General features: G+C 43.3%; 5 protein-coding genes across 5 annotated transcripts; 2 read left to right on the top strand and 3 right to left on the bottom strand.

Annotated features, from left to right (window-relative positions):
- Window positions 1–2,017: 2,017 nt before the first annotated feature.
- Window positions 2,018–2,504, bottom strand: H257_15173 (hypothetical protein). Its single transcript, XM_009843177.1, has one exon. The coding sequence runs from the start codon at window positions 2,419–2,421 to the stop codon at window positions 2,059–2,061; it is 363 nt and encodes a 120-aa protein (XP_009841479.1). The 5' UTR covers window positions 2,422–2,504; the 3' UTR covers window positions 2,018–2,058.
- A 4,845-nt stretch (window positions 2,505–7,349) lies between these two features.
- On the bottom strand, window positions 7,350–9,564 carry H257_15174 (hypothetical protein; the record flags this gene model as incomplete). The annotated part of the gene is made up of 4 exons (XM_009843178.1): window positions 7,350–7,545; window positions 8,326–8,747; window positions 8,854–9,066; window positions 9,121–9,564. 4 exons carry the CDS (start codon window positions 9,562–9,564, stop codon window positions 7,350–7,352), a joined length of 1,275 nt encoding a protein of 424 aa, XP_009841480.1.
- Window positions 9,565–13,619: 4,055 nt separating this feature from the next.
- Window positions 13,620–14,119, top strand: H257_15175 (hypothetical protein). Its single transcript, XM_009843179.1, has one exon. The coding sequence runs from the start codon at window positions 13,646–13,648 to the stop codon at window positions 14,054–14,056; it is 411 nt and encodes a 136-aa protein (XP_009841481.1). The 5' UTR covers window positions 13,620–13,645; the 3' UTR covers window positions 14,057–14,119.
- A 1,931-nt stretch (window positions 14,120–16,050) lies between these two features.
- Window positions 16,051–16,648, top strand: H257_15176 (hypothetical protein). Its single transcript, XM_009843180.1, has one exon. It carries the CDS (start codon window positions 16,113–16,115, stop codon window positions 16,521–16,523), a length of 411 nt encoding a protein of 136 aa, XP_009841482.1. The 5' UTR covers window positions 16,051–16,112; the 3' UTR covers window positions 16,524–16,648.
- A 6,501-nt stretch (window positions 16,649–23,149) lies between these two features.
- On the bottom strand, window positions 23,150–23,512 carry H257_15177 (hypothetical protein; the record flags this gene model as incomplete). The annotated part of the gene is made up of 1 exon (XM_009843181.1): window positions 23,150–23,512. The coding sequence occupies one exon, from the start codon at window positions 23,510–23,512 to the stop codon at window positions 23,150–23,152; it is 363 nt and encodes a 120-aa protein (XP_009841483.1).
- Between the last annotated feature and the right edge of the window lie 236 nt (window positions 23,513–23,748).

Consider the following 23,748-nt stretch of genomic DNA (forward strand, 5'->3'; position numbering starts at 1 on the left):
ACTGCCAATTTCATTGCACAGACAATCGTATCCGAACATAACCGGAATTGTGACATGCCTCGAGGTAATCATGGAAGGAATACGCAGGAAATTGTAAACAAAGAGATGATGAATGTCCTTGTTGAAAGTGTGTTGCAACTCGAAATTAGGTCAGAAACGGACATAAATATACAGATACTAGTATCTATAAGTTACAGTATTAATAATACGGTAGTACAGTACAGAGAACCGAGTAGGAACTCGCGCACAGTGGTATTATGAAATATATGGGGAATTGTATGCGAATGCGCAAGTTGTGATTCCGAGTACGAATTATAATTTTGCAATCAGATCAATCTGATTAATTTTATTATATCCAATCATACAATTTACAAACTTTTTATGAGCATACTATTGGTTAAAATATAAAATATGAAAAAATACTATTGGTTGACGTCGGAATTTATGAATGCTCCATGGAAAAAAAATAGTGTCGATACCACTGCGCGAGTTCCTACTCCTTTCTCTGTACTCGAGTACTACGTATGACTGGTATTGATTGATACAGTAGCTACAACTCCGTATGTACTACTACGTAGTACTTACTAGTACTGTAAGTTACTAATAATACCATAATAACGTTAGTACTACCGGAATAATAATAGTTCGTATTATGATGACAGCTCTGAGTACTAGTATGTACTAGTACATCGCAACTGCTGTATATTCGATATGGACTTTCAAGTTATGCTCAGTTTGGTCAGGACGGTTTACACGAGGCAAGGGCGAGGGAGATGGATCGCATCTTGGGCCTCGAGACACCCAAGATCTCTTGTTCATTGTGTCGGGCATGTGAAACCAAGACAGAGACGTGATTGAACTGCCACAGTCAATACCACGTCGAATATATGGCATACAAACCCATTGTACAAAGCCCTACCCAACGACAACGACGACAGGCGATATCAACGATCACCACCAGATACACCATCCCCGCAATATAGCAATGCATGTACTCTACATAACGTTACCATGCATCGTTTAAAGCTCTTGATGCATTGGCGCGGCTGTATTAATGTACCCCTCAGCATGTCTTGTTTTGCAAAGCCACTGCTGTAACTAACTTTCCGACGATTATCAAAACACACTGGAAAGACACATTGTGACTGCCGTTGTGCAAACAATCGAAAGATCAAGTTGGCTTTTCTGTTCTACAACATTACATCGGATTAGTGAACAATCGGCTGTAAATCATCACCTAATCAGCTTCAAAGACATCCGACGGCGGTGATTTCTCAGTCGATGCATGATGAATGGAATATGTACTACGTACTACTAGTATATACTGTACTATTAATAGTATAGTACTATTAATAACTCATGGATCAGTGCCTACTAAAAAAAGGCCAACTTGATCGGGTAATAGTGTAATATGATTTTGCCATATCCAGCTGTACAGTACTGTACTGTACCCCAATTGCTGTATGGTGTCAAAAGAACGATTTGGTAAGGCTGTACGCAAGTCGCGTTATATTGGTCAGAATTCTCCAATGATTTCGTTCTAGCCAATCAAACATGTCGAAGTAGTGCCAATACGAACCCATTCGGATTTTACTGGCATTTTCGGGCAGCTATTGTAATATGTACAGTATACTGTAGTACTGTACCGTACTGTGCTTTTCACCCAAATTTGCAAATTTTGGGGGGTTGTTGTCAACAAATCGAAGAAAAGAGTATGATTGGCTAAAAATGAAGGGTGCAATATGATTGGCCAAAGAAAATGAATAGTTTTAAACTGAGTTTTAAATGATATCAGCGATTGTCAGTTCACAAACCGCCGAAGGACAATTAATACCTGCCCCAACCAAAAAGTGCCCACACCATTGGAAAAGACTTCAATTCACTTTGAAAAATGCACGAGTCCAATGATATTTTCATTGTTGGTTGGCTGCGTTTGTCTTTCCTCGACTGCAACGGGCTACGTACCCCTACGGACTCCATACTCCTGGACGAACTCCATTGTTATATGAAGTCTAAATGGGGATATGTAGTAGTATTAAATAAGCTGTGCCTAACACCTCAATTCAATAGAAATGACACGTTCATCTTGACTTTGTCCAATGCTTGGGGTCGTCGTTCGTTGGAGCACAAGTACCCAATGTCCATCGCATTCGTGCACGTTGTCGGCAACATGCCACCCCTGGAAGGACAGTTTTTATCGGCGACGGTGCTGCTGAGGTGGTCCTTGGTCTGCTCACGAGCACGCTTCTTATAGGCGCGGATCTTGTCTTTGTTTTTCTGGTAGTACGCTTTGAACCGGAGTAGTTCCTTGTCGCGATTCTTGGCGTAGTAGCGGCGCATGGACAGGATGTTGGCTTGCCGGACGTGAGTGGTATACACGTGGGCGTTGTCTGAAGTTTGGTCGGCGCTGGAGGATGCCATCGTGGCGAGTTGGCAAGATATTTTCGGAAATGACCTATCACATGGCGGTCGTCTGTAGCAAATCTTTTGGGGGGGATTGTGAGGCACATATACGTATATTTGCTGACTTATCATACAAAAAGAAGCGACTTGGGTTCCATACGCGCAAGTGTCGCACACACCCATTGGGTCGGACAAACCTAATTAGGAGCCCCAATTTGAACTCGTTATAACCATGACCAAACACAACGGATTGCGTTACGATACTGGACACACGTTCCTTTCTCCATCATTCCATGTCCTGTCATTTTCGTGTCGCTGCACGACGAGCAGTACAAGCAGGACGTTTTTACTTTGGTGCTGCCTAACGGCGACGACGGTTGCAGAGTTCCCTCACAATAATAACGTTAATGAACTGCTGGCATGTGAATCGCGATACTCTACCTTGAGGGAATGTGTGTGTTGGTGCGATCATTTTCAGGTTGTACGTTTGGAAGGGATCTGATCTTATGATGACCCCCATACTACTGTAGTATGTACCGGTACACCAAATTCCATACGAGAAATTGATTACCACGATGTGCATTGTTTTGTTGTCGCTTTTATGGGAAACAATCCCCCATTCATACAGTAGGACAGTTTTATCTGTCTTCCGGATATCGGTACAAGGTTCGGGGTTATGCGACAACCTGCATACAAAAGGTTCATGAAATATTGCTGTACTTAATATTAATTAATATATAGGCTGTAAAATCAAAATGCATGATATTTCGTGAGAGTGTCGATATTTGGAAATATGGAAAGAAGCATTGAATATCACAAATAATCTTGGAAAAAACACATCACCATCGCGAATGGCAGTGCACTGATAAATACAATGTCGAATTTCCGTGACATGTTCAAATTCCAAAAATTCGAAATCTATTTGGTTTGGGGGCAATTCATTAGTTGGTATTGATAAACAAATATCCGTACTCGGGGACAATTGCAATGACTGATACCCTTGTTTTGCGTACACTGTCAGTCTGAGGATACCTCCGCGATTTAATCGTGGTGCAATGGATAAGCTGGTGAAATACTGGATGACTGTTGCTAGTAGCACTTTCAGTGTGAGGGGTGAAGGATTAGCACGGCGCATTTTAGAACATTGAATTTGATTCTTATTAATTCTCCATTATATTAAATACATTCAAGATGTGTAGTATAAAATGTACATCGAAAAAGACATGTTTTAAGGCGACGCATTTTTTGACGACTGTGGACAGGTTCGTTCGCGTGGAGTAACGGCCGTGTCGGCCGCGACTCAATGCCATCATTTCTATATGACGAGAACGAGATTTCCGCTTCACCTCCGCTCGACGTTCCGCTGCAGACTCAGCCATGGATTCATACCTCCCCAAAATCGTGAGATAGCACATCCGATCGTCGGGACGCAAAGGGGGGAGGGAGATGTGAAAGTTGGTCATGGCAAACGTTAATCGAATGGTATCGTAGCACTTGTGACCCTAAGTGAAAGTCGCATAGGACACCTTCCACAACAAGCAGACTCGACCGAAAAATTCTCGGCGAGGACACGGACCCACACGACTTGACGATGGCGGTAGGTGTCTTCGCGGCTAATCCCTCAGAGGGTTCTTCATTTGATGCACCTCACGCAAGTCTGCCATGACACCATTGTACCCCTTGTTGATCATAAACGCCCACTTCATGTGATGAGTGTTTACTTGTACGCCATGGTAAGCTACGCTCATTTCAGCGTCGGTTTTCTTGAAAGCTTCACGGTGCACTTAGAGTCGATTCCGTAGAATGGTCAAGTTAGCAACCGACCCCAACTGATAGTCGTTCATGTTGACTGACAGGTCCACTGGAGATACCGACGCTTCGATCTTCAGGCCGTACAGATTGTGCTTGCAACTGAAGTGCACCATGGATTCGGCAGGTTGTTTGGTCGGTTGGAACTTGACATCAGTCGCGTACACGGGTAGGAATAGGGTTCAAACACGGTATTCTTGTTTCGTAGTTCAGCCATAGTAGTCTTACTAACAAGGCGACTCGTGATGACAGGTTCGATAACATCCACAACACGGAGCACGAGCGAGCGTTTGAAATATTGTTGCACAAAATCCAAAGTCGACAGCGTTCTTTTCCCACGATTGGTAGTGCTTGATACTACTCTGTTCTGGCTGAAGAGGCCCATTTGACTTTGGATTTGCGGAATTTTTCTAACTTTTCGTTTTACTGCACTCTAATTGGCTTATCAAACGGCGCGGATTCTCGTCTTTGATTGGTTTATTTCAGCGCTTTCTAGGCATCTTTTGCTCAAATGTTATGATCATTAGAAATGCTTGGCTTCGCCGAGCGCACACAGATTCACCCGCAGACCTTTCACTTTTCAATTCTACGCTGAACGTTCAATACACTCCTGCTTTAACACTGCCTATTCATGCCATCACCGCAAGCAGCACGTTCTAACAACGCACCCAGCGGCAGCCACGACAGGCGGAAGCTCGACAACGACGAGCGGCGCGCGATCTACGAAGCTTTGCTCAGCCTCAGTGTCCGCGGAGACCTTCCTCACGGCGCATACAGGAAGGTCGGACGAATGTACAACTGCTATTGGGAGACCACTGCGCGCATCTGGCAACGAGGTGTGGCCTCACTTCGTGGCGGCAGCGTGGTCGCCATCGTCGACTCCAAACTTAAAGGTAAAAACTTGTCTAAGCCTATATTTGCATTGAAATTTATTCATTTATGGAATTATTAATTTTGACAATTGTACTATTCTAGGTATTTTTAACCGAAAACGAACTGCCGAGGAAATTGAGCTGGCGGTGAGAGCTGTGCTGTACATGGCGCGCCAAACCTTGCGTTCTTTGGCCGCCCACTCTCGAATTCCCAAGACCACCCTCGTCCGCCACATGAAAGAAGTGAAGACTCTCAAGACCAAGTCAAGTTATTCGAAGCCACTCCTAACAGAAGACAATCAACGACTTCGCGTGGAGCATGCGCTATCCTTTCTTTCACAGTCGTCGAAAAATCCCATTTTTTCCAATATGTACAACTATGTACATGTTGATGAAAAGTGGTTTTTTTTTACGACTGTAAAGAAAAGGTTTCATGCATACAGTGATGAAGTTTTGCCACCCCGATCGCTCAAGTCTAAAAGGTTTATTACAAAAGTTATGTTTTTGGCCGCCGTCGCTCGCCCACGGTATGACTTTCACAAAAAAAAGTACTTTGATGGCAAGTTGGGAATTTGGCCTTTTATCGAAAGAGTGCCTGCACAAAGGGGCAGTAACCATCGCCCCAAGGGTATTATAATTACAGTACCTCAAAATGTAATTTCGGACATTTACCGCGAAACGATTTTGCACAAGGTAGTGCCAGCTATCAAGAGTAAATTTCCGTTGCCAGATCAAAATAAAATAAAATACTTGCAGCAAGACAATGCAAGTCCACATAACTGTGTGACTTCGCAGCTACTGCTACAGCATGGTGTTTTTGGTATTGAAGCTGCCAACCAACCTCCAAACAGCCCTGATTTTAATGTCCTCGATTTGGGATATTTTAACTCAATTCAAAGCCTACAACATCAAAAGCATTCGCGCACCATCGACGAGCTGATTGAAAACACTGAAAGCTCGTATGATGAGCTGCCCATGAATGGAAACATTGTCAAAACCTTCATCACCCTACAAAAGGTGATGGAGAAAACACTTGAAACCTTCGGAACGAACGATTACAAGATTCCCCATATGAACAAGAATGCCATCAAGGACTTGACGTTGTACAACGTTCGATGCGACCCATCAGTGCACAAGAATGCCGTCGCCTTCCTCAGCCAGCGACCCTTGAATTCCCAAACATGACTAGTTTTAATATTTTAATATAATGTCATTATATTTTTGTGCAATAATATGAAATTTTGAAGTTCAATACAAACTTGAAGATATTTTTCACTTGGGTAGTATACTTCAATCAAGATAAAAATATGGGCCTCTTCAGCCAGAACAGAGTAGTAACCGCCAACGTCATGAAAAGCGCGTCCTTGCAGCTTGTCTTGCACTTGAAGCCGCGGCCATCGGTCCATCGCGACTTCAAGGATACTTGGACGACGTCCCAGAGCACTTCAAACTCGGCGGTAGTGAAGTTGGTCATGATTCTAAATCCTTCGTCACCGGCTTCTTCAAGGACCTTGTCGATGATGGGGCATGTTGAGTCAGTAACTTATTTTTGCTCGTCGATGGTGTCCCCGTCCTGAGTGAAGGAGTTGTCAAGAAAGTCTTGGTCGGACACGACGAGGTCTTCGAGGCGACCTATCATGGCCGCGACGTTGAGCACCATTGGACTGGCGACTGCAGATTGTATTGTGTGGTCCTGCGGTGTGATGTGTGGCCATGCGGTGAATGGCGAGTAATAAATCGCGCTCATTCTCCAGAAATTGGCGGTAGCCAATCAGGACTGGTCGAAAATGTGTATTGTGTCGAGTTATACGAATGAATACGTAGGGATTGATCATCATGGCACGTCGTGAAGAAACTTTGATGTAATTAGGAAATTCGGTGGTCTAAAACTAGAAATTTCCAAATTGGACAATATACTATCATCACCAGCCAAGTTGTGGAGAGATGTACACTCATAATCAAAGCAAAGCAGTTTTTGCTGAAGACATCAGTTACTGGTTTAGGAGCCTAATGATACCCCGATTATTCATAGGAGATGAGGGAACAGGGAACAAACGATTATTGTGAAGAATTAAAGGTCCTTGATTCCTTCAAATCATCGAGCACCAGTGTCAAAGGATACGTGTAACTTTATTCAAGTTGACACATGCAAGTCAAACTGAACCTTGCCACGTCCACGGATTCAAACGGCGTTCGGGTGTGGATGACAATTCCATATTATTATTGTCTTGACAATGTTGATACTGATGTTTGTATTAAATATGCCTATAAGGCGAGGTAGCTGAGCAGCCCCAGCAGGCCCATGTCGAACTGGAATGACGCGGTGGATGCGACGGCGTTGGCGTTCGAGTAGCCCGTCACGTCCAAGTACAACGGCACGTTGATCGTTTCAAAGATGGACAGTATGCCGCGGCCGATGATGTTGAGCACCATGGTGTAGTTTTGACCATTAAGATTTGAACTGATAAATACACAGTTCTAATCGGCTAATGATATTATTCTCCCGCCTAAATTTTTTTGATGGTTTTGCCAGTCCCTCATTTTGGCAACAATGAACACGACCTTACGTACTCCAAAGCGCTCTTACACTGTCTCGTTCATGATACCTCGAGAAGCTGTACATTATGTCCGATCGGAAGCTCTTCTGCGAACTTGGTGTACCTGGCTCGAGCAACAGGCTGACATCTACGCTGACGATGGCAACACAAATCGTTTGAAGATCCTGGTGGATGAAATGAAGTGTTTCAAAACCCCTCTGGACTTATCGAGCACTTTATCGAAATGCGCGACCGCGAACGTGCCTCGACTAACGCACATCATCAACTAGGTCGTGGGCCGTCAATTGAATGGTTGAGCCTTTATCTGTGTGGGAAACAACCAGACTGTGGCTGCCAAGGAGTCCTATGGCTTCTTCAACACTTCTGTCATGGGCACGTCAAGCGAAGTCCCGAAGCGGATGGTGATGATCTAGAGAGCAATTCTTTCATGGGACAAGGTGAGCAACAATTACGTCGCGGGGATCTTGTCGACTGGATTTCGGTGTCATGGGAGTGCAGAACCCAAAAGCCGTATTTTTATTCAATTCAATGATTCTACGACCAGACTCTACATCATATGATGCATGTTCAATGTTCAGATATTCACCGCATCGACTAATCCACAAATCTCATCGATGTTGGAGTTTTCTACCGACAAAGTGTTCGAAAGTGAATCCATCAAAGCGTCAACGCGTTCTTCATACTCAAAGCGCCGGTCCATTGCGTCAAGCGCAGAGCACACATCCTCTTCGCAGTTTGGCCGCAGAACTTGGCGAGCTTTCTTGAAGGCTTGATCCTTCTTGAGATGAGGAAGACGGTAAACGTTGTCACCACCGAATTTGAATGCCTCCTCCAGGACCTTTTGTAGAGTTATAAAGGTCTTGTCCAAAACCTTCCAATCCAAATCCACGAAGGCATCCTTGACGGCAGGCAGGAGGTCGTCCACACAACGGGTAACCTTCTGATGCTGCAACGCCTGAATTGCGTTGAAGAATCCTAGCTCCAAAACATAAAAGTCAGGACTCATAGGCGGCTGCGAAACCAGACGAATGTCCCATCCATTGGCGCGCCCAGGAGACACAATGACAGGGTCATCGTTGTTGACGTGGGGTCTCGCATTGTCTTGCTGGACGTATATTGGGTGGATCCGCGGCCCAGGTCATTTCGCACGAATCGAAGGCAGCACGTGCTCCAAGAGGAATTCGGCGGTACAAGGGCTTCGTTAATGTCACCGGAGTCGTCACCAGGGTACCACGCGCGCGATTTTTGCTTGATGGCTTCGACAACTCAGTTTCGCCGAGCGCCCAGGTGCCAAGCTTTCCGTCCCACATGGTGTACCTTGCAAAGTCAAAGCGTGGCCGTGCCACTGTGGTCAAGAACATGACTTTTTGGATATGGCGCTTCGACATGCACTTGCGCTGCGGTATGTCCTCATCGTGCCACAGCTAGTATCTCCTGTTCACCTTGGTGACACAGAACTACTTCTCATCAATGTCGACTCTGTCCATCATGCCCTGCCACTTGTAACACCGTTGGCCATGTTGACGCACGAAACCGCGGACGAAATCAATCTTCTGCGTCTTGTGGCTTGGTGTCAGTATGGGCTTCAATCTGCTCGTTCGACGGCACAGGAGCTTCCGGTCGAGCAGCTTCCACAGGGTTGGCAAGGGAATCGAGGTGGCTGCTGACAAGCTGCGGTAGGTAGAGCGTGCAAACTTTGGGACAGCTTTGATCATGGCCTCGAGTTCACTGTCTGTGTGTTTCGGACGGCGACCACAGTTGCCACGCTTGCGGGAAGAGACATTCGTGCTCCCAAGGCTGGCCTTGGTCTGTTGTCCGAGCTTCCAGATGCGAGACATCCCCTGCCGAGTGATTCCATACTGCTCGCAAAGGGAACGCATGGCCCCACGAGGTGCAACACCGTTTACTTTGATCTCGAGCATGGCATGGTAGATTGCCGTGCGCTGGTCGTTTGCAAGCTCATGACCAAACCTTTGGGTGGCATGATCAAACTTCGGGTTCTAAGCATACTAGCAATATCTCCGTCGCAATACGCGTCGATTGCAAGTGATTCGAAGCTAAACGGAGTAGCAATGAAGGAGATACGAAGTTTTGTACATTTTTTCTATAATACATTTTTTCATTGGTCGTCAATTCTTCTGGGCGATGGTTCTCTGCGCTCGTGGCCAATAAAATTGATCCGAAAAATGCGTTGAATAGAGCTCTTCATTGGCTGTAAAATGTGCCTAATTGCAGCTGAATTGGGAATAAATGGAGTGAATTTCGGACTTTCAAAAATTGTGTCAACAGTATTCGTGAACTGAGGAAGTATGATTCAACGAATCAGATTGATTGCCAGAACGACCAACTTGGTCGGGAAAAAGTGTATTAATAATTAGACATATGACGTCACTGTGATTTGTTTGTGCTTATATTAATAATTAAACTAGCGATTTCTCTGTGAATTGTTCGTGATTTCAAATCTACAGTATGCTTACGTTAGCAATAATTTTTGATCGCATATCCGTATGCTATCAAAAAATATTGCTAGCACTCGAAACCGCTTCCATCATGTCGTAGTATCGGCGCGGGTATGATATGCGGTATAGTGTGATGCTGAGGGCTTCCAAGGCAAGGAACGATCCCGAGCGGATGTGATAACCAACGTGGGTAGTGCAAGGACTGTCGCCAGAAATCTGTCTAATTGGCCTCAAAACCAGTGACGGTGTGTTACTGTTAGCTAAAATTTACAATTTGTCGAATCACAATTCGAAGTCACAGAGTCATAATTTGGCCACCGAGTCATTGGTTTGAAACACATGCATTGGTAAATCTCTCCACTTGACCAATGATCCAGTGAGCGAATATATTTCTCGGTCATTGGTTATAACTTTGGAAATCACTCGGCCACTTCCAAAAACTCACTGTCAATGTAGACTTTTCGATTTCCGAAGGACAAATGTGGGATGTAATTTCCATTCAAAATTGAACATTAGTAAAACGATATTATCCAAATTAAAATTCACAAGCAAAGGAGCAAGTGCCTGTTGGATGGAACGAACATTCACTCTGAATGCGCCATGGAGCTACAGTAATCACAACTGTCGAGGTAGTAGATGACGCCAACGTTCTACACGCCCGTATTGGGATAGTGTTGAGCCCAATTATTCTTTGCTGGGGGTAGTCATCGGTGTATTCATATTTGTGCTAGATGATTCACAAGCTTTTCGATTCGGATACATGACATGAAGGAGCAATGCCCAAAATTGTTGCTTCTTCCAGAGATATGCACTAACATAAACTACAGTACTTCAGCGCTACTACTGTACTGTACGAGTAACAGAGGAGAATTTTCCAAAAACCGTCGTGTTCGCAAATAGTCACTCGTTACATTGGTTAATCACTCGGTCATTTTGTAAATCATTCAGCACTACCGGTAATTGCATCGCTTTATATATTATGCAATTTGACAACGTGTTTTTGTAAAATAATACTTCGAAGTATATATCTTCGGCTATAGATTCGGTCATTGGTCAAGAGGTCTATTGGAAAGGTTCCAAATTCAACCAAATATGACCGGATACGTGGTCTCATAACCGGATAAGCTATGTTCAACTCATTTAAAAAATTTCGCTAATTCGGAGGGTTTCGTTTTATAGTTTACCCTTGTGTTAAAATTTTATATGGGCACATTACACCCTTATAAACGTCCAGACATTTCGTACGGATAACAAGTGTTCATACACTTATCAAGATAAATCACTTATGCCAAATGCTGGCCAAGCCAAAATTCAAAAAGTATCTCTCAGTCTATATATTAATAATTGTCATTTCTTTATTCTTGTGTTTAACGTTATTAAAAACTGGAGAGACGTGTCGAATTATAGAAACAACGAAATGTATATCGGCAGATGAATTTAGCCAATCAGATTGCAGGAAATCATCATTTCACAGTCAACCAATCAACAGATAATTAGTGTGTGACTTAAATTAGAGTGACGGGCACTTCCGTTGGCCTTTTTTACATACAAATCTCAGTACAAAAGTCGATAGATGGATTTGGCAAATCAGCGCAAAAGTCCATATTTTGGCTGAAAGGACAATATCAAATTTAGACCTGAGTCACATAATTTCTTCCTCTAGCATCTCCTGGCCTGTGGATTCCATGCCATTTTATACTTAGATATTTAACTTCGGAAACGAAATACATAGCGCCCAGTGTGAGGTGTGAATGTATAGTAGGTAGTTCATACATTTAGATGGAGTGCACCATACATACGAAATACTACACCATTTTGCAGTTAAGTTGGACGAATGCCCGGTATATTTGGCCGTGTGCCCGATATATTTGGCCATGTGCCCAAGTAATTGGCCATCTCCCGATGACTTGTGTCGTGTGCTACATAGTACTACATAGTATTTGTTTGCAGGTAATGAATGCAATGATTGCGGGCCCACGCTTGCACGCATCAGTCCTTACAATGGTTGACATGCACTCCAGTTGTCCTCTCCGCACACTTCTGCCCGATTAAGCAAGGCAGATTTAGTGTTTATTATAATTCCGATGCATAATAATGCTCTGTAAATCTGTCCCAGATTAAGCATGCGTTCTGACAGAAATCTAAATCACGTGAAGCTGAGTAAGAGCCTAAATATGACTGCCAAATACTACGTAGTAAGTTGCAAAGCACAATACACGTACTGGTAGACAGTACTACAGTAGAAATTCCTAGTAAGCCGGAATCTCTGTGATTCATTGGGTTATAATTAATTCTATTAATGTTACGGAAGACCAATCCTGTACTGTCAGTGTCGGCGATTTTTTGGTTAACTGTAAGGCAAGAAAACTAAGGTGCAAGACTACGACTAATACGGTGTATCGGTACTGTATGCAAACTCGCAGGTACAGGGCTGTAGTATGCACTCCTGTACTATTTTATCCCCGCCAAGGCGAGTTCAATGAATTTTTGGCCGTGCAAATTTAACTCCACGGGTTATGACCAGCGAGTGGTTGCCTCCTTATCGCTGCATTCACCGCCAAACACTTGCATTTGTCAAATACTATAGCCAAGTCGCCTAAAAACTAACAGTAAAGTCACTGACTGAATCGTAAAGTACCGATACAGTAATGTACTGTAGCGTTAATCGATTGTTCTCATTTCGTACTGGTGCAGTGCCAACATGCTCTAACGTTAACTTTCGAATCCCCACTTCATACTTCTACGTATTAACAATATTAATTGCGTAGTACGAGTACTCTTAATAGTGTTATTAATAGTACTAGTTTTTTCTTCGATTAAGCTTACTAGTACTATTAATACGAGGAGTAAGTAAGTAGATTTGATCCACAAACTGTGGGTACTGTACTGGTACTGTACCCGCTACACCAATATTTGTACTGTAGCACTGTACAGTGGCCTGAGATTTGATCCAAAGTACCTGATATTTATTCAGCGGCCTGTTCGACAATGACAGTTGAGATATTGCGCGACATTTCAAAGTGCAACCACATGGAAAGTACCAAGGACAACGCTGGTGTTGCGCGGCTCGGATGTGTGCGCTTTGACAGTATAGTTTCTCTCGTTGGCAACGGTTTCAGGGCCCAGTGAACATACATTCACCCCCCCCACCACGTCGCTCTAACAGTCCTTTTTGTCTCGATGATTTATTGCATTACTATACACATAACGTTAGTGCATCCTACCGGTACACACACACACAGACCATTCTCGTGCCCTGGAAAACGAGACATGTCAACAATTTACTCCGGCGTCATGCGATCTGTCGTGGGCCAAAACGTGCACCATAAAAATACATCACATTTAATCCTCCTTGGTTTATTCTCAATACAAACTGGAAGTATATGACAAATAAAACTGCGGCGCCGGCCCACGTGAAGGCAATTTCAACCATGACCCACTTGTCCCACAGTGCCGCCGCCGTCGCCTTCCCTCGCTGCGGCCCTCCACCACCCTCGGTCCATTTCCACATTTGCCCCCAAGCAGCGGCGCTACCAATAGCACCATGAGCACAAAAGACAAGGAGTATTTCAAGTCGTGGTACACCAAGAACAAAGAAAAGGTGATAGCCCGGGTCAAGGTCTACAATGCTACACATCGTGAAGCCCAAAACGCCCGCATGCAACAATGGCGGGAGAAAAACCGGGCTAAGATTGCAGCGTACCGGGAAGTGAACCGCGAGCAGCGCCGCCAGTACAAGCGAGATCACTACCGCCGCGCCAAGGAAAAACGCCAGCTTCAAGCCACGGCCATGCAATCCTGTGACCAACCGGCGGTGACCGACACCGCATGTCCGCGCATGAAGCTGTCATTCCTGCTCCACCCGCAACCACAACAGCCCCCCCCACCAACGTCGTTTGCTGTATCGTCCTTATTGACCACGACTATCGACTACGACGCGTACATTGAAGTGTAGTTTGTGGTCGAGCCTTGTAGAAATTATATTTAACATGTCTGTCTATCTGTATGTAGTTTTGTTCACATGCTCTTGCTCATACGCGCTTAAAAGTCACTACTGTCGGGTTGCTACAGATTACAGTGCTGGGGGTACTGTAATGTACCAGTATAGGTATTAATAAACCGTCGGATTGAAATTATTCTACCCATTACCAATATAAATGAAGTACTTACCATTAATATTAATACTGTAGTACACCTTAGTAGGACCTGCATTTACAGTTAGTCTGTCTGGATTGTTCCGTGTGCGGCGCAGTGATTATTGGGCGTGTTAGGCCGCTAGAACAAGATAAAAAGCATGTCTCAATTCGAATCGATTGGCGGGGTGTACACAATACCAAAAGTATTTCCTTTGGGTTTTTTCGTGAGTTGGTTGCTACACGTGCCGACAGTAGCAAGCTCGCTGTGTGCGCAGTGTTATGCCTTGTCAATTGTGGCCGCATCGGCATTTCGCTTCGTTTGTGTGACATGTCACTCAGTTTGAACTTTCGCCCAAGTCACTGAATACCAGTATCGAGCCATTTCGTATGGCGCACGTTCTACCTACTGTATTCTAGAGTACCTCGAAGTACTACGTACTGTACCGTTAGTACTACTGTATCGTGTGCTTGTACAGCAGTGTTCGGCGGACCCTTTGGAATACAGTCTACTGTCCGCTACAGCACAAATCCGTAAAATATTTTGAGCAGCGATCAACGCGAACAATCGCGAACAATTGATGCAGCACGAAGGCTACTATTTTAATAGAAGCTTTCGTGCTAGTAAGTTAGAGTAACGTTAGTACATTCTATTAAAATAGAACGTACTAACGTTACTCTAACTTACTATTACCGGTAATAATACTACTATTCATAGTATGTTCTAGTAAGTATGGTACTCCTCATTGAACTCCAGACAACATACTAGCAGTTCCGTTCCTATTAATACTTGGAAGTATTATTAATAATAACTAATACTACTATTAATACGTAGTAATGTTGTGCTTTGCACTTGTTTTGGCGTCGGTTTTACGTGGCTAAAAGAGTGGTACTTTTGCTGTAAAAAATTGAATAAATACCTGGTGTTTTACGTAGTAATTCAGTGGGGTTTTATAAATGCCAAATAACTCTTGAGCAATAATAATCACATGTGATGCTGATGTGACCAAAACACTTTGGCTATTAATTCCATCGCGTAGTACATACCGTATGCGTCGACAAACATGGCACACAAGCTACAACGAAACCCCGTTGTAATACATATGCGTCGACAAACGTGGCACACAAGTCACAACGAAACCCCGTTGTAATACAGTACTTCGACGTACAGTGTAGTAGTAACGTTAACGTTATGAATTCGAAAGCCAAAGTCGACTTCACGAGCTCACATTATTATTCAAATTAACTTGCGTGTTGTGGTCATTTTCACATTTATAGTGAGTGATATGTACAGTACCCCTGTCTTTCACCGCCCCAGTTTTGTTGCAACGTTAGCACCCCTTTTCATTTACGTAACGGGCTACAAAGAATTGAATTCGAGCACATAACTACGACGTTCGGTGTGTAGATCAGTACAATTCCCTCATTAAAACAGTTCCACTGTTGTTTTGTCCCGAAATACTGTTTCAATGAGATTTATATGGAATTTTGCATGCTCAGACCACCTCACCTCTTACTAGGGGTTAAGTGCATCTCAGTGGTTAGCGATAGCTAACCACTAACGATGCAGCTAACCCCAGAGATTTAGCATCGTATGTACTCACCGGGGGTAGGACAGAGTCCCAGGTTACAGGGCTACCGGCGAAAAGGTGTATCGGGATGTAATTATTCCCTCGTTGACTGCGAAACAGTATTTCGGGTCAAAACAACAGTGGAACTGTTTTAATGAGGAACTGTTTTAATGAGGTAATTATTCTGTAGATCATCCCATCGAAATGGGCATGTTTTTGGGTGGTTCAAATGTAGTACCTCGAAGTATGAGTAGTAAATATAACGTTCGTGTTAGACATTGAGGATGTACGACAGTTGCATGTGCGGATGATGAACGACACTAGAAGCGGCGGTCGTAGGGGGCGAGGACACCACCGCCCCCGCCAAGAGTTGGAGCAACCCGCCTGCTTGGGGCTCCACTGGCTGTTGTTGGAGGGCCCGGTCCAGCTGTTTTTGCTTGTCTTTGTACGCCTTATCATACGCATGGCGTTTGTCCTTGTTCTTCTCCCTGTAGGCCCGGGCTCGTTCGAGGATCTTGTCGCGATTGGCTTCGAAGTACCGTTTGTGGCGCTCCTTCTCCTTGTCGCGGTTGTTTTCCCGGTACTTTCGCTTGTGCTGCAGAACTCGGTCGCGGTTCTTCACGTGCCATTCGCGAACGTGATCCTTGTTTCGGGCGTTGTACGCTTTGCGCTTGAGTTTATTCTTTTCATACCACTCCTTGTAGTATTGGCGTTTTGAGGACGAGGTCCCACTCGGGTCGACGTCCATGGAGGGCGACACGGTACTCGTTGCGGCGTTGGGGGTCGCCGGGGTGCAAGGGGGGGTGGTAGGGCACGTGATGGACATGATAGGATTGCTGGAAATTGCAAAGTGCACACTGAAGATTTAGGGGTACATGCGTGGTTTGTCCGCTGACACACATGCGAGTGTGCAATCAGCCAATCACAATCGGCCTAGTCAAGTTGTCCGTGGAAGTTCGTAGCCAAGCGATCTCGGTTTTGATTGGCCCAAGGCGCGTTGCATATCGTTGTTTGTCCCAGCCCAAGCAGCCACTGGATGACTGTGTCAGTTTTCATTGGCTGCGTCCATCGGGCTTTCGGCAAGCGGGGAAGTGTGTCAGTCATGTGTACAGACTTGACATCCGAACACATGCGAACAGACTGCGTTCGAAAGTTGCTGTAGAAGCTGCAGCGCGTGCCTTTCCAAGTGTACAGTAAATGTCAATCACTCAATCGGTTTCGTTGATTTACAGTTCGTAAATATTACACTTACGCTGAAGTTCATTTGTCGAGCTTTTGTCTGTTACTACTCCGGAGTACTATAATAATACACTGTACTGCTATTATTAAACCCCTAGGATTGACGAGATCTTTAATACTTCGTAATAACGTTACCGGCAAGGTTAGTAGTAACGTTAGAGCATCACCACATCCCAACTCGCCATCCCTAAAAATCATTGCTACAGTTGTACCTCGTAGTTACGGATACTACGCAGAATTTGGGGACTTATCCGGGTGATTTTGTCCCCATTTGCCTCGGACATCCCAAAAAGTGCAAATTATTGGGATATCGGAGGCAAATGGGGGCAGAATCACCCGGATAATCGCCAAAATATCCGTACTGCATCCTGAAGTAACGGTACAATCGAAGTTCTGGGTTATGGGGAAAATATTTGGGGATGCGGTGGAGATGCTCTTAGTACTAGTACTATACTGTGCTGTAATACTGTAATACTATAATACTAGTAGTATTAATACTAACAGTAAGCTTATCTAATTGGCTGAGAGAATTCTACTTTGAACCAGTCATTTACCTTGAATATATCTTCCCGCATGTCCCATTTTCCAGACAAGCGACAGTGGTCTGTTCGAAGTGTGGGAAGGCTAGGAATGCAGAGGTATGTGAGACGTGGGAGTTCATGGCTTCGTACTACAGTATACTAGTAACTGCGACTACGCTGCACTTGCGTTCCTAACTACTAGTACATGTGGATTGAATGACGCCAAGTGGCTACACTGCAATGGGGTTTTGATTCGATGGGGAACTTCGAAGTACGATTACGGTAAAAGCAAGGAGCAAGAGCTGTATGTACTGTATCTGAGTACAATTGGTCTACCACCGGTACTGTAAGTTACCGGTAGGCCTTTTTTTTCTGCCATATCGACCGTGTGTTGAATTTCAGTTTCGAATCTCGAATGGCATATTCTTGTAGAACTTCGCTTAATCAGTTACTGTAGTATTTGGGAACAGTAGCAGGAAATACCAATACCAACGTTACAACGTGTCAAATTGAGCACACAATCGAATAGTAATACTACCTGTAGTACGTGTAGTGATTTTGTCGCGCCAACGTTATAGCATAAGCAGAATAATGCACTTACTGTTAGACACGTAGTACTTTAAGAAGTTTGTGCGTTTGGAACCGGCATTGATGGAATGATGAAGGCGTGCTGTACATCCGACGTGATGGTATGTTTGATATACTGGTATACGATTAGCCAATCAGAGACTAATACATTTTCTATTGGCTGCAGAAAACACTTGGATATTGATAATTAGCCAATTCGAGATAAATACGTTTTCTATTGGCTACAGAAGACAATTGGATCGTTATTCATGAGGTCTATTGGCAATCAAGTACGGAGATACTACTTCGACACAATTGTGTTTTATTTTATTTTAGAATAGTTGCCCTGATCGAGTTTCTCCGCAAAGAACAGCAGTACTGTAAGGTAATGCATCAATTGTTGACACGGCACGAAATTGTGAGACTGTCGGACTTTCAGCCAATAGCATGTCGATATTTCGTGTTGCCTTTGTATGATTGGATATGATAATATTCGACTATATATTTTATTGCAGAGAGCGACGCTGTGAATAACGGCACGGCATGGACTCCGGATTGGAGATACGTACTTTGAAATACCAGGATCACATAAACTACGTGCCTCGATGATGCATTTTGTTCAGCTTTTTCAATCTCAAATAAAAAATTATAAGTATTGAAAGAGAATGTCAACCAAGTGACCCTTGAAGCTGTCCCGTCGTACAGACCTACGAGAGCGTCACAGCAGTTGTGCACAGGGATGCGAGATACATGCAAGTACTCACTTCCGCCATCGCTACCATAGTCGAAGAAACGGCAGCGTGAGACTCCACGCATCAAGTGGATTCCCTCCTCTGCACCGCTACTGCTGTGATGAATTAAAGTATGATTGCATTTTTACATTGGCTTAAGGGTGAGTCTGGATGTCAATAAAAAGGCCAAAATCTTCGATATTTTGGCAATTTCTAAGGAATTGGCAAAAAGAAGAAAAATAATTCAATATTTGCCAAAAAATAAGAAAGAGGTTCGAGGGACTTTTCCTCTATGAAAGTTGGCAATAACTGAGAATCGTCGAGTATCTAATCAAATCAGTTTGATCCAGACAGTCAAAAATTGGTGACAAATATTGGTAATTCGATTTCGAAATGGGCTGCCAATCGAATCGACGAAGCAAAATCGACGCAGCCAATGAAATGTTCGAGAAAAAATCTTTCGAGTGGCCAATGAAATGGTGGTCGAGTGGCCAATGAAATGTTCGAGTAAAAATCTTTCGACTAATCAAATTGCAGGTGTGTCCGGTAGCTTCTCTATTTCAAAAATAATTCAACCTTTTTCTTCGACGTATCTGACAGGATTCACAATGAGTATATTCAGTTCAAGTAAAACGACGTCTAGACGATTTCAGGTAGATTTGACGTCGTTCGCCGAATCTACCGAAAACACCAAATTTTGCTTGAAAGCACAATAAAACATCAAATTACTTTGAACCAAATTATCGAAAAAATAATTGGCAAAAATTAGGGTGTGATCCAGACCAACTCTAATTTAATTCATGTGAAATTATATTCTGTGTAGCGAATTGAATGCAATTCTATTTTTGACAAATATTATTTACATATTAATTTAAACACATACAAATATCAAGGTGTTTAAGGAGTGCCATGAATGGGTTCACCTCAAAGGTTAGAAACCATAAAGCTCAAAATATTTAATTTTGATACAAATCTGAAATGTAGTCCCGGAGGGTGAGGGAAATGGCCATATTAGAACGAACTCGATGGAGCTGATGCCTATAATCACAACGTTACACGATCGGATTAGTTCTTACTTCACCTGTTTGACAGAAACCTTCGTCGTCGCAACTTCGATGGTGATTTGGTCGTCAACCTCCATGGAAGCGCACTTTCTCCGAAGCAAGAACCATTCATTACTACGTAGTATTTTTATCATGGCTTGAATATAATTTAAAAAAAAAATAATCAAAACGATGTTATGTGATGTTATATTTGGAAGCAAAGATAGCTAACAAAGTTGATCAACTTGGATGTTATTTTTGAGGCAGACACTTTCAAAGCCACACAACATGAGCCAGTGTAAACCGACCAGCCCAAGACTCAAATCGCGTGTCCAATAAGCATTATCACTACATAATGACGTATAATTGAGGTCGCTACAAGCTATATTCCTCGAGGTATTTACTTATAGAGTATATTATTTGCTTTTTTTCTACTTAGAGGACTCAACACTCATGCTATAATGTTGCAATCGCCGTATTTCTAGCTTTGAACGATAGCCTGCAACTAAGTTTGCAATATCTACATTCATTACCCCGCTCGTCGACAAGCCGTCAGAGAGATATTCGATGTCAAAGTCATGTACTTTCTTAGTTAACTAACAAAGCTGATCATAAATTATGACTACCTTCAAGTCATTTTTGAAGCAATGTTTTATTATAATGTCAATTGGTTTTTAAAATTTCAAACAATTCAATGTCAGGCCCATGCGATCGAGCTGTTAGGTACTGGTATGCTGCCAATTCATTTGGGGTTCGCTGTTTTGGTCATTATCCGCACCCTCCAGTGATTGTACATGATACATAAAAAGTGATGGCGCTTTATATTGTCATGTGGTGCTATCAGAATTAAAATATTCGTTCGCGTCCTCGAGCTGGGATTTGAAGTCCCAGCCAAAATTCGATCAAAAACATTGTTACAATTGATGCAATACCTTACTTCGAAGTAGTATTGTGCATTTTCACCCAAATTTGGACTCGTCAGTCATTTTGCTAAATAGCTTTCGAATCTATTTGTTCTAATTTAAGCCTTTACAAACTATACTATACAAAGATTAATATATATGTGGTACAGTCATCCCCCGATTTTTGCAGCCTGGAAAAAACGAATATCCTGTGTAATCCCATCGAATATTCAATTTGACAGGCTGGTGAAAAATTAATACTGGGAGACAGTATTATAGGATAGGAACTCACAGTCAAATGCGGTGCTAGCACAAGTCATATCCCGATAACACGAGCGTTGTCCATTAGACATGCGAATCCTTGCAAAGTGGTTAACTCTACATGCACGACATGGCTGTCGGAACAAATTCGAGCACTGCATAACAAGCTAGGACGTTGTTCGATGTTTGTACAGTAATACTTTACAATTGTTAGGGCTGGTCTGGATGCCACCCCATAAAATTATGCCATAACCCGTTTTGGCAAGTCTGCAAAAATTTCCCAAAGTCTCATATCCCATGAAAAAAAAAAGAGAAAAGAAGTATTTACAAAGTTGTCTGAATTCAGTTGAATTATGGAAAAATTGTTCGATTTCCAATTGAAGTGCAAGACTTCACATGTCAATATCAACACAAACCTCCATAAAAAAGTTGGACCAAATCGGTCCTTTTTTTATGCCATAAAACACCCGATTTTCAAGAAAATTGCCGCATAAAGTTTTGAAACAAAAATTCGAAAAAAGGAATATTTCTGATTTTGACGACTTTTCTTCGAAAAACAGCCCTTTTGTGCCATTTTTCGTGGCATCCAGACCCGCCCTTAAGAAATTGGGTGACCACATTTCACAAAACGTGTAGGGTATTCGGAAATTTACGATTAGTTTGTGCTCATCAAGTGTGATTAATCTCCTTATCTAGTGTAAATGTATACTCGTCCAAGACTTCATATAACCCTTTCATATAAGTACCTCCGTAAAGCTATACTCAGTATTTGGTCGGGGCTGCAAAAATCGGGGGATGACTGTATTACCCAATGCGATGGGTCGAATCAAACGTGGGGGATTGGCAGAAATATTCAACAGGACAAGTCTTTAACCGATTCTCCTAAGACATTCGATTGTGACAAGGGCTCCAGTTTTGAATTGATTTGACAATAGTCCATACTACTGTAGTACATACCCTGGCTGCGTGGCGGTTGCCTGGGGGTTTCAGGGGTACTCTAGGCCGGACCAAGTCGGCGGCGATAGTTAACGGTAAATGAGCTTGACACTCAAAGACGTTACAGAAACAGTACTTGATCATAACCGATAGAGATACCGTAGTCTGTAAGGTGTTTCATGCAATTTCCGCCCAGCTTGTCGTACTTTTGAAGTCTCGTAACTCATCGCCCATGTGTGTGATGAGGCTGCAAAAACATGCATTCTCAAGGTCATGAGGAGCTTTATTAGTTTATGCAGGACCCATCGTTGTATCGCTTGTCCATTTTGCTCGACGAAATTTTCAATTCTGTAATTTTCCTATGTAAATGTAAATTCCGCCCAGGTATTTGACTTGAATAATGTATGACAGATTTGACCACCGAAATTCTCAGAACCTCTTAATAGTAATATTTATTAAGTGTAAAAGGTATTCAATTTATAAGTTATTGTAATTATGAGATTACATGAGTTGTCAAAGAAATCAAATATTAAATGCTAAGGGTATTATTTACCTGAGTACCATATTTTATGCAATCATCTTCGTTCGATGATTGTGGTTGGCTGCTAACTGTGCGGAAATTACATGGTGGGCGGAAATTACATGAATCACCTTAATGAAACACCGCTGGGGCGACTAAGCGCCATTGATATTGTTATACTAGTACCTCCTACTAGTAATCGATTTGATTTGCTTATTCTAAATTAACTGAGGGTCGCACAATTACCTGGCCCTTACTCATACCAGTCGGACCTTCAAAACACTTCCAACATCACGTTCATTTACACTGTTACATAGCCGTCATGAGCTGCCCGGGGGATTCCATCCTTGTCGCATGAGCTGGTGCAATTTACAGTTATCATGGGTTTGATTGGCTGACATGTTACAAAATTTATTTATAAATAATAAAAAAGAAAAGGGGTTTAGCTTTCGGGTGGTTCAGTACGATTTCTGTTCAAGTATGGTGTTTGTGACAGTAAGCTTAGTTTGGTCAAAATGCGGACTCTAGATGCAACCACTCGATACTGTACCGAGGTGGAAGTGGGGGAACGTTCACCCCATGACTTCGTTGACATTTGTTAAGTCAATTCATATGGCTCAATATTTAGTTCAATACAAACGACAACTGAAGTTTCAAGGACGATGCGTTGTCTCCTCCACGCGGAACGTCCTGTGGCTGTTTGTCTCTGCTTTGATTGAGCTTGGCGCGCCTTCGATACTCCCGCGCCCGCTCCAGAATCCTGGCCCGATTGTCCTCAATGTATTTCTTGCGGCGGAGGACTTCCTGTTCCCGGTGTCTTTCTCGATATTTCCGCTTGTGTTCGAGGACTCGGTCGCGGTTCTGTCGCTGCCATTCCTGCACATGCGCGTACCCTTGAGCTTGGCGCCTCGATTTGTTTTTGGCGTACCATTCCTTGTAGTAAAGTTGTTTTGCTGAGGCTGTTGGTACCTCGCAATGTGCTGGCATTGTGGGAATATTTATGACTGTGTGGCCTCTGTCCCAAGATTGTCAGGTTGAAGGACAACGGACGGTTTGTGGTGGGATTGCCCTACCCCTGTGTACGTGGTACGTGGTTTCTTGAGATTTCACATTCCAACCCCAGCGTGCATTCGCTCACCAATCACAGCGCGGGAATGTGAAAATTAACTCAATATTATCCAATCATAATGCTTAACTATAAAATCTTGCCACCCATTCCAACC

The sequence above is a fragment of the Aphanomyces astaci genome (genome assembly GCF_000520075.1).
Source record: "Aphanomyces astaci strain APO3 unplaced genomic scaffold supercont1.67, whole genome shotgun sequence".
Lineage (NCBI taxonomy): Eukaryota > Oomycota > Saprolegniomycetes > Saprolegniales > Verrucalvaceae > Aphanomyces > Aphanomyces astaci.

Excerpts from the sequence above, each read along its gene's own strand:
- H257_15173 (XM_009843177.1), bottom strand. The coding sequence starts at position 2,421 with ATGGCATCCTCCAGCGCCGACCAAACTTCAGACAACGCCCACGTGTAT.
- H257_15175 (XM_009843179.1), top strand. The coding sequence starts at position 13,646 with ATGAGCACAAAAGACAAGGAGTATTTCAAGTCGTGGTACACCAAGAAC.
- H257_15176 (XM_009843180.1), top strand. The coding sequence starts at position 16,113 with ATGATGAACGACACTAGAAGCGGCGGTCGTAGGGGGCGAGGACACCAC.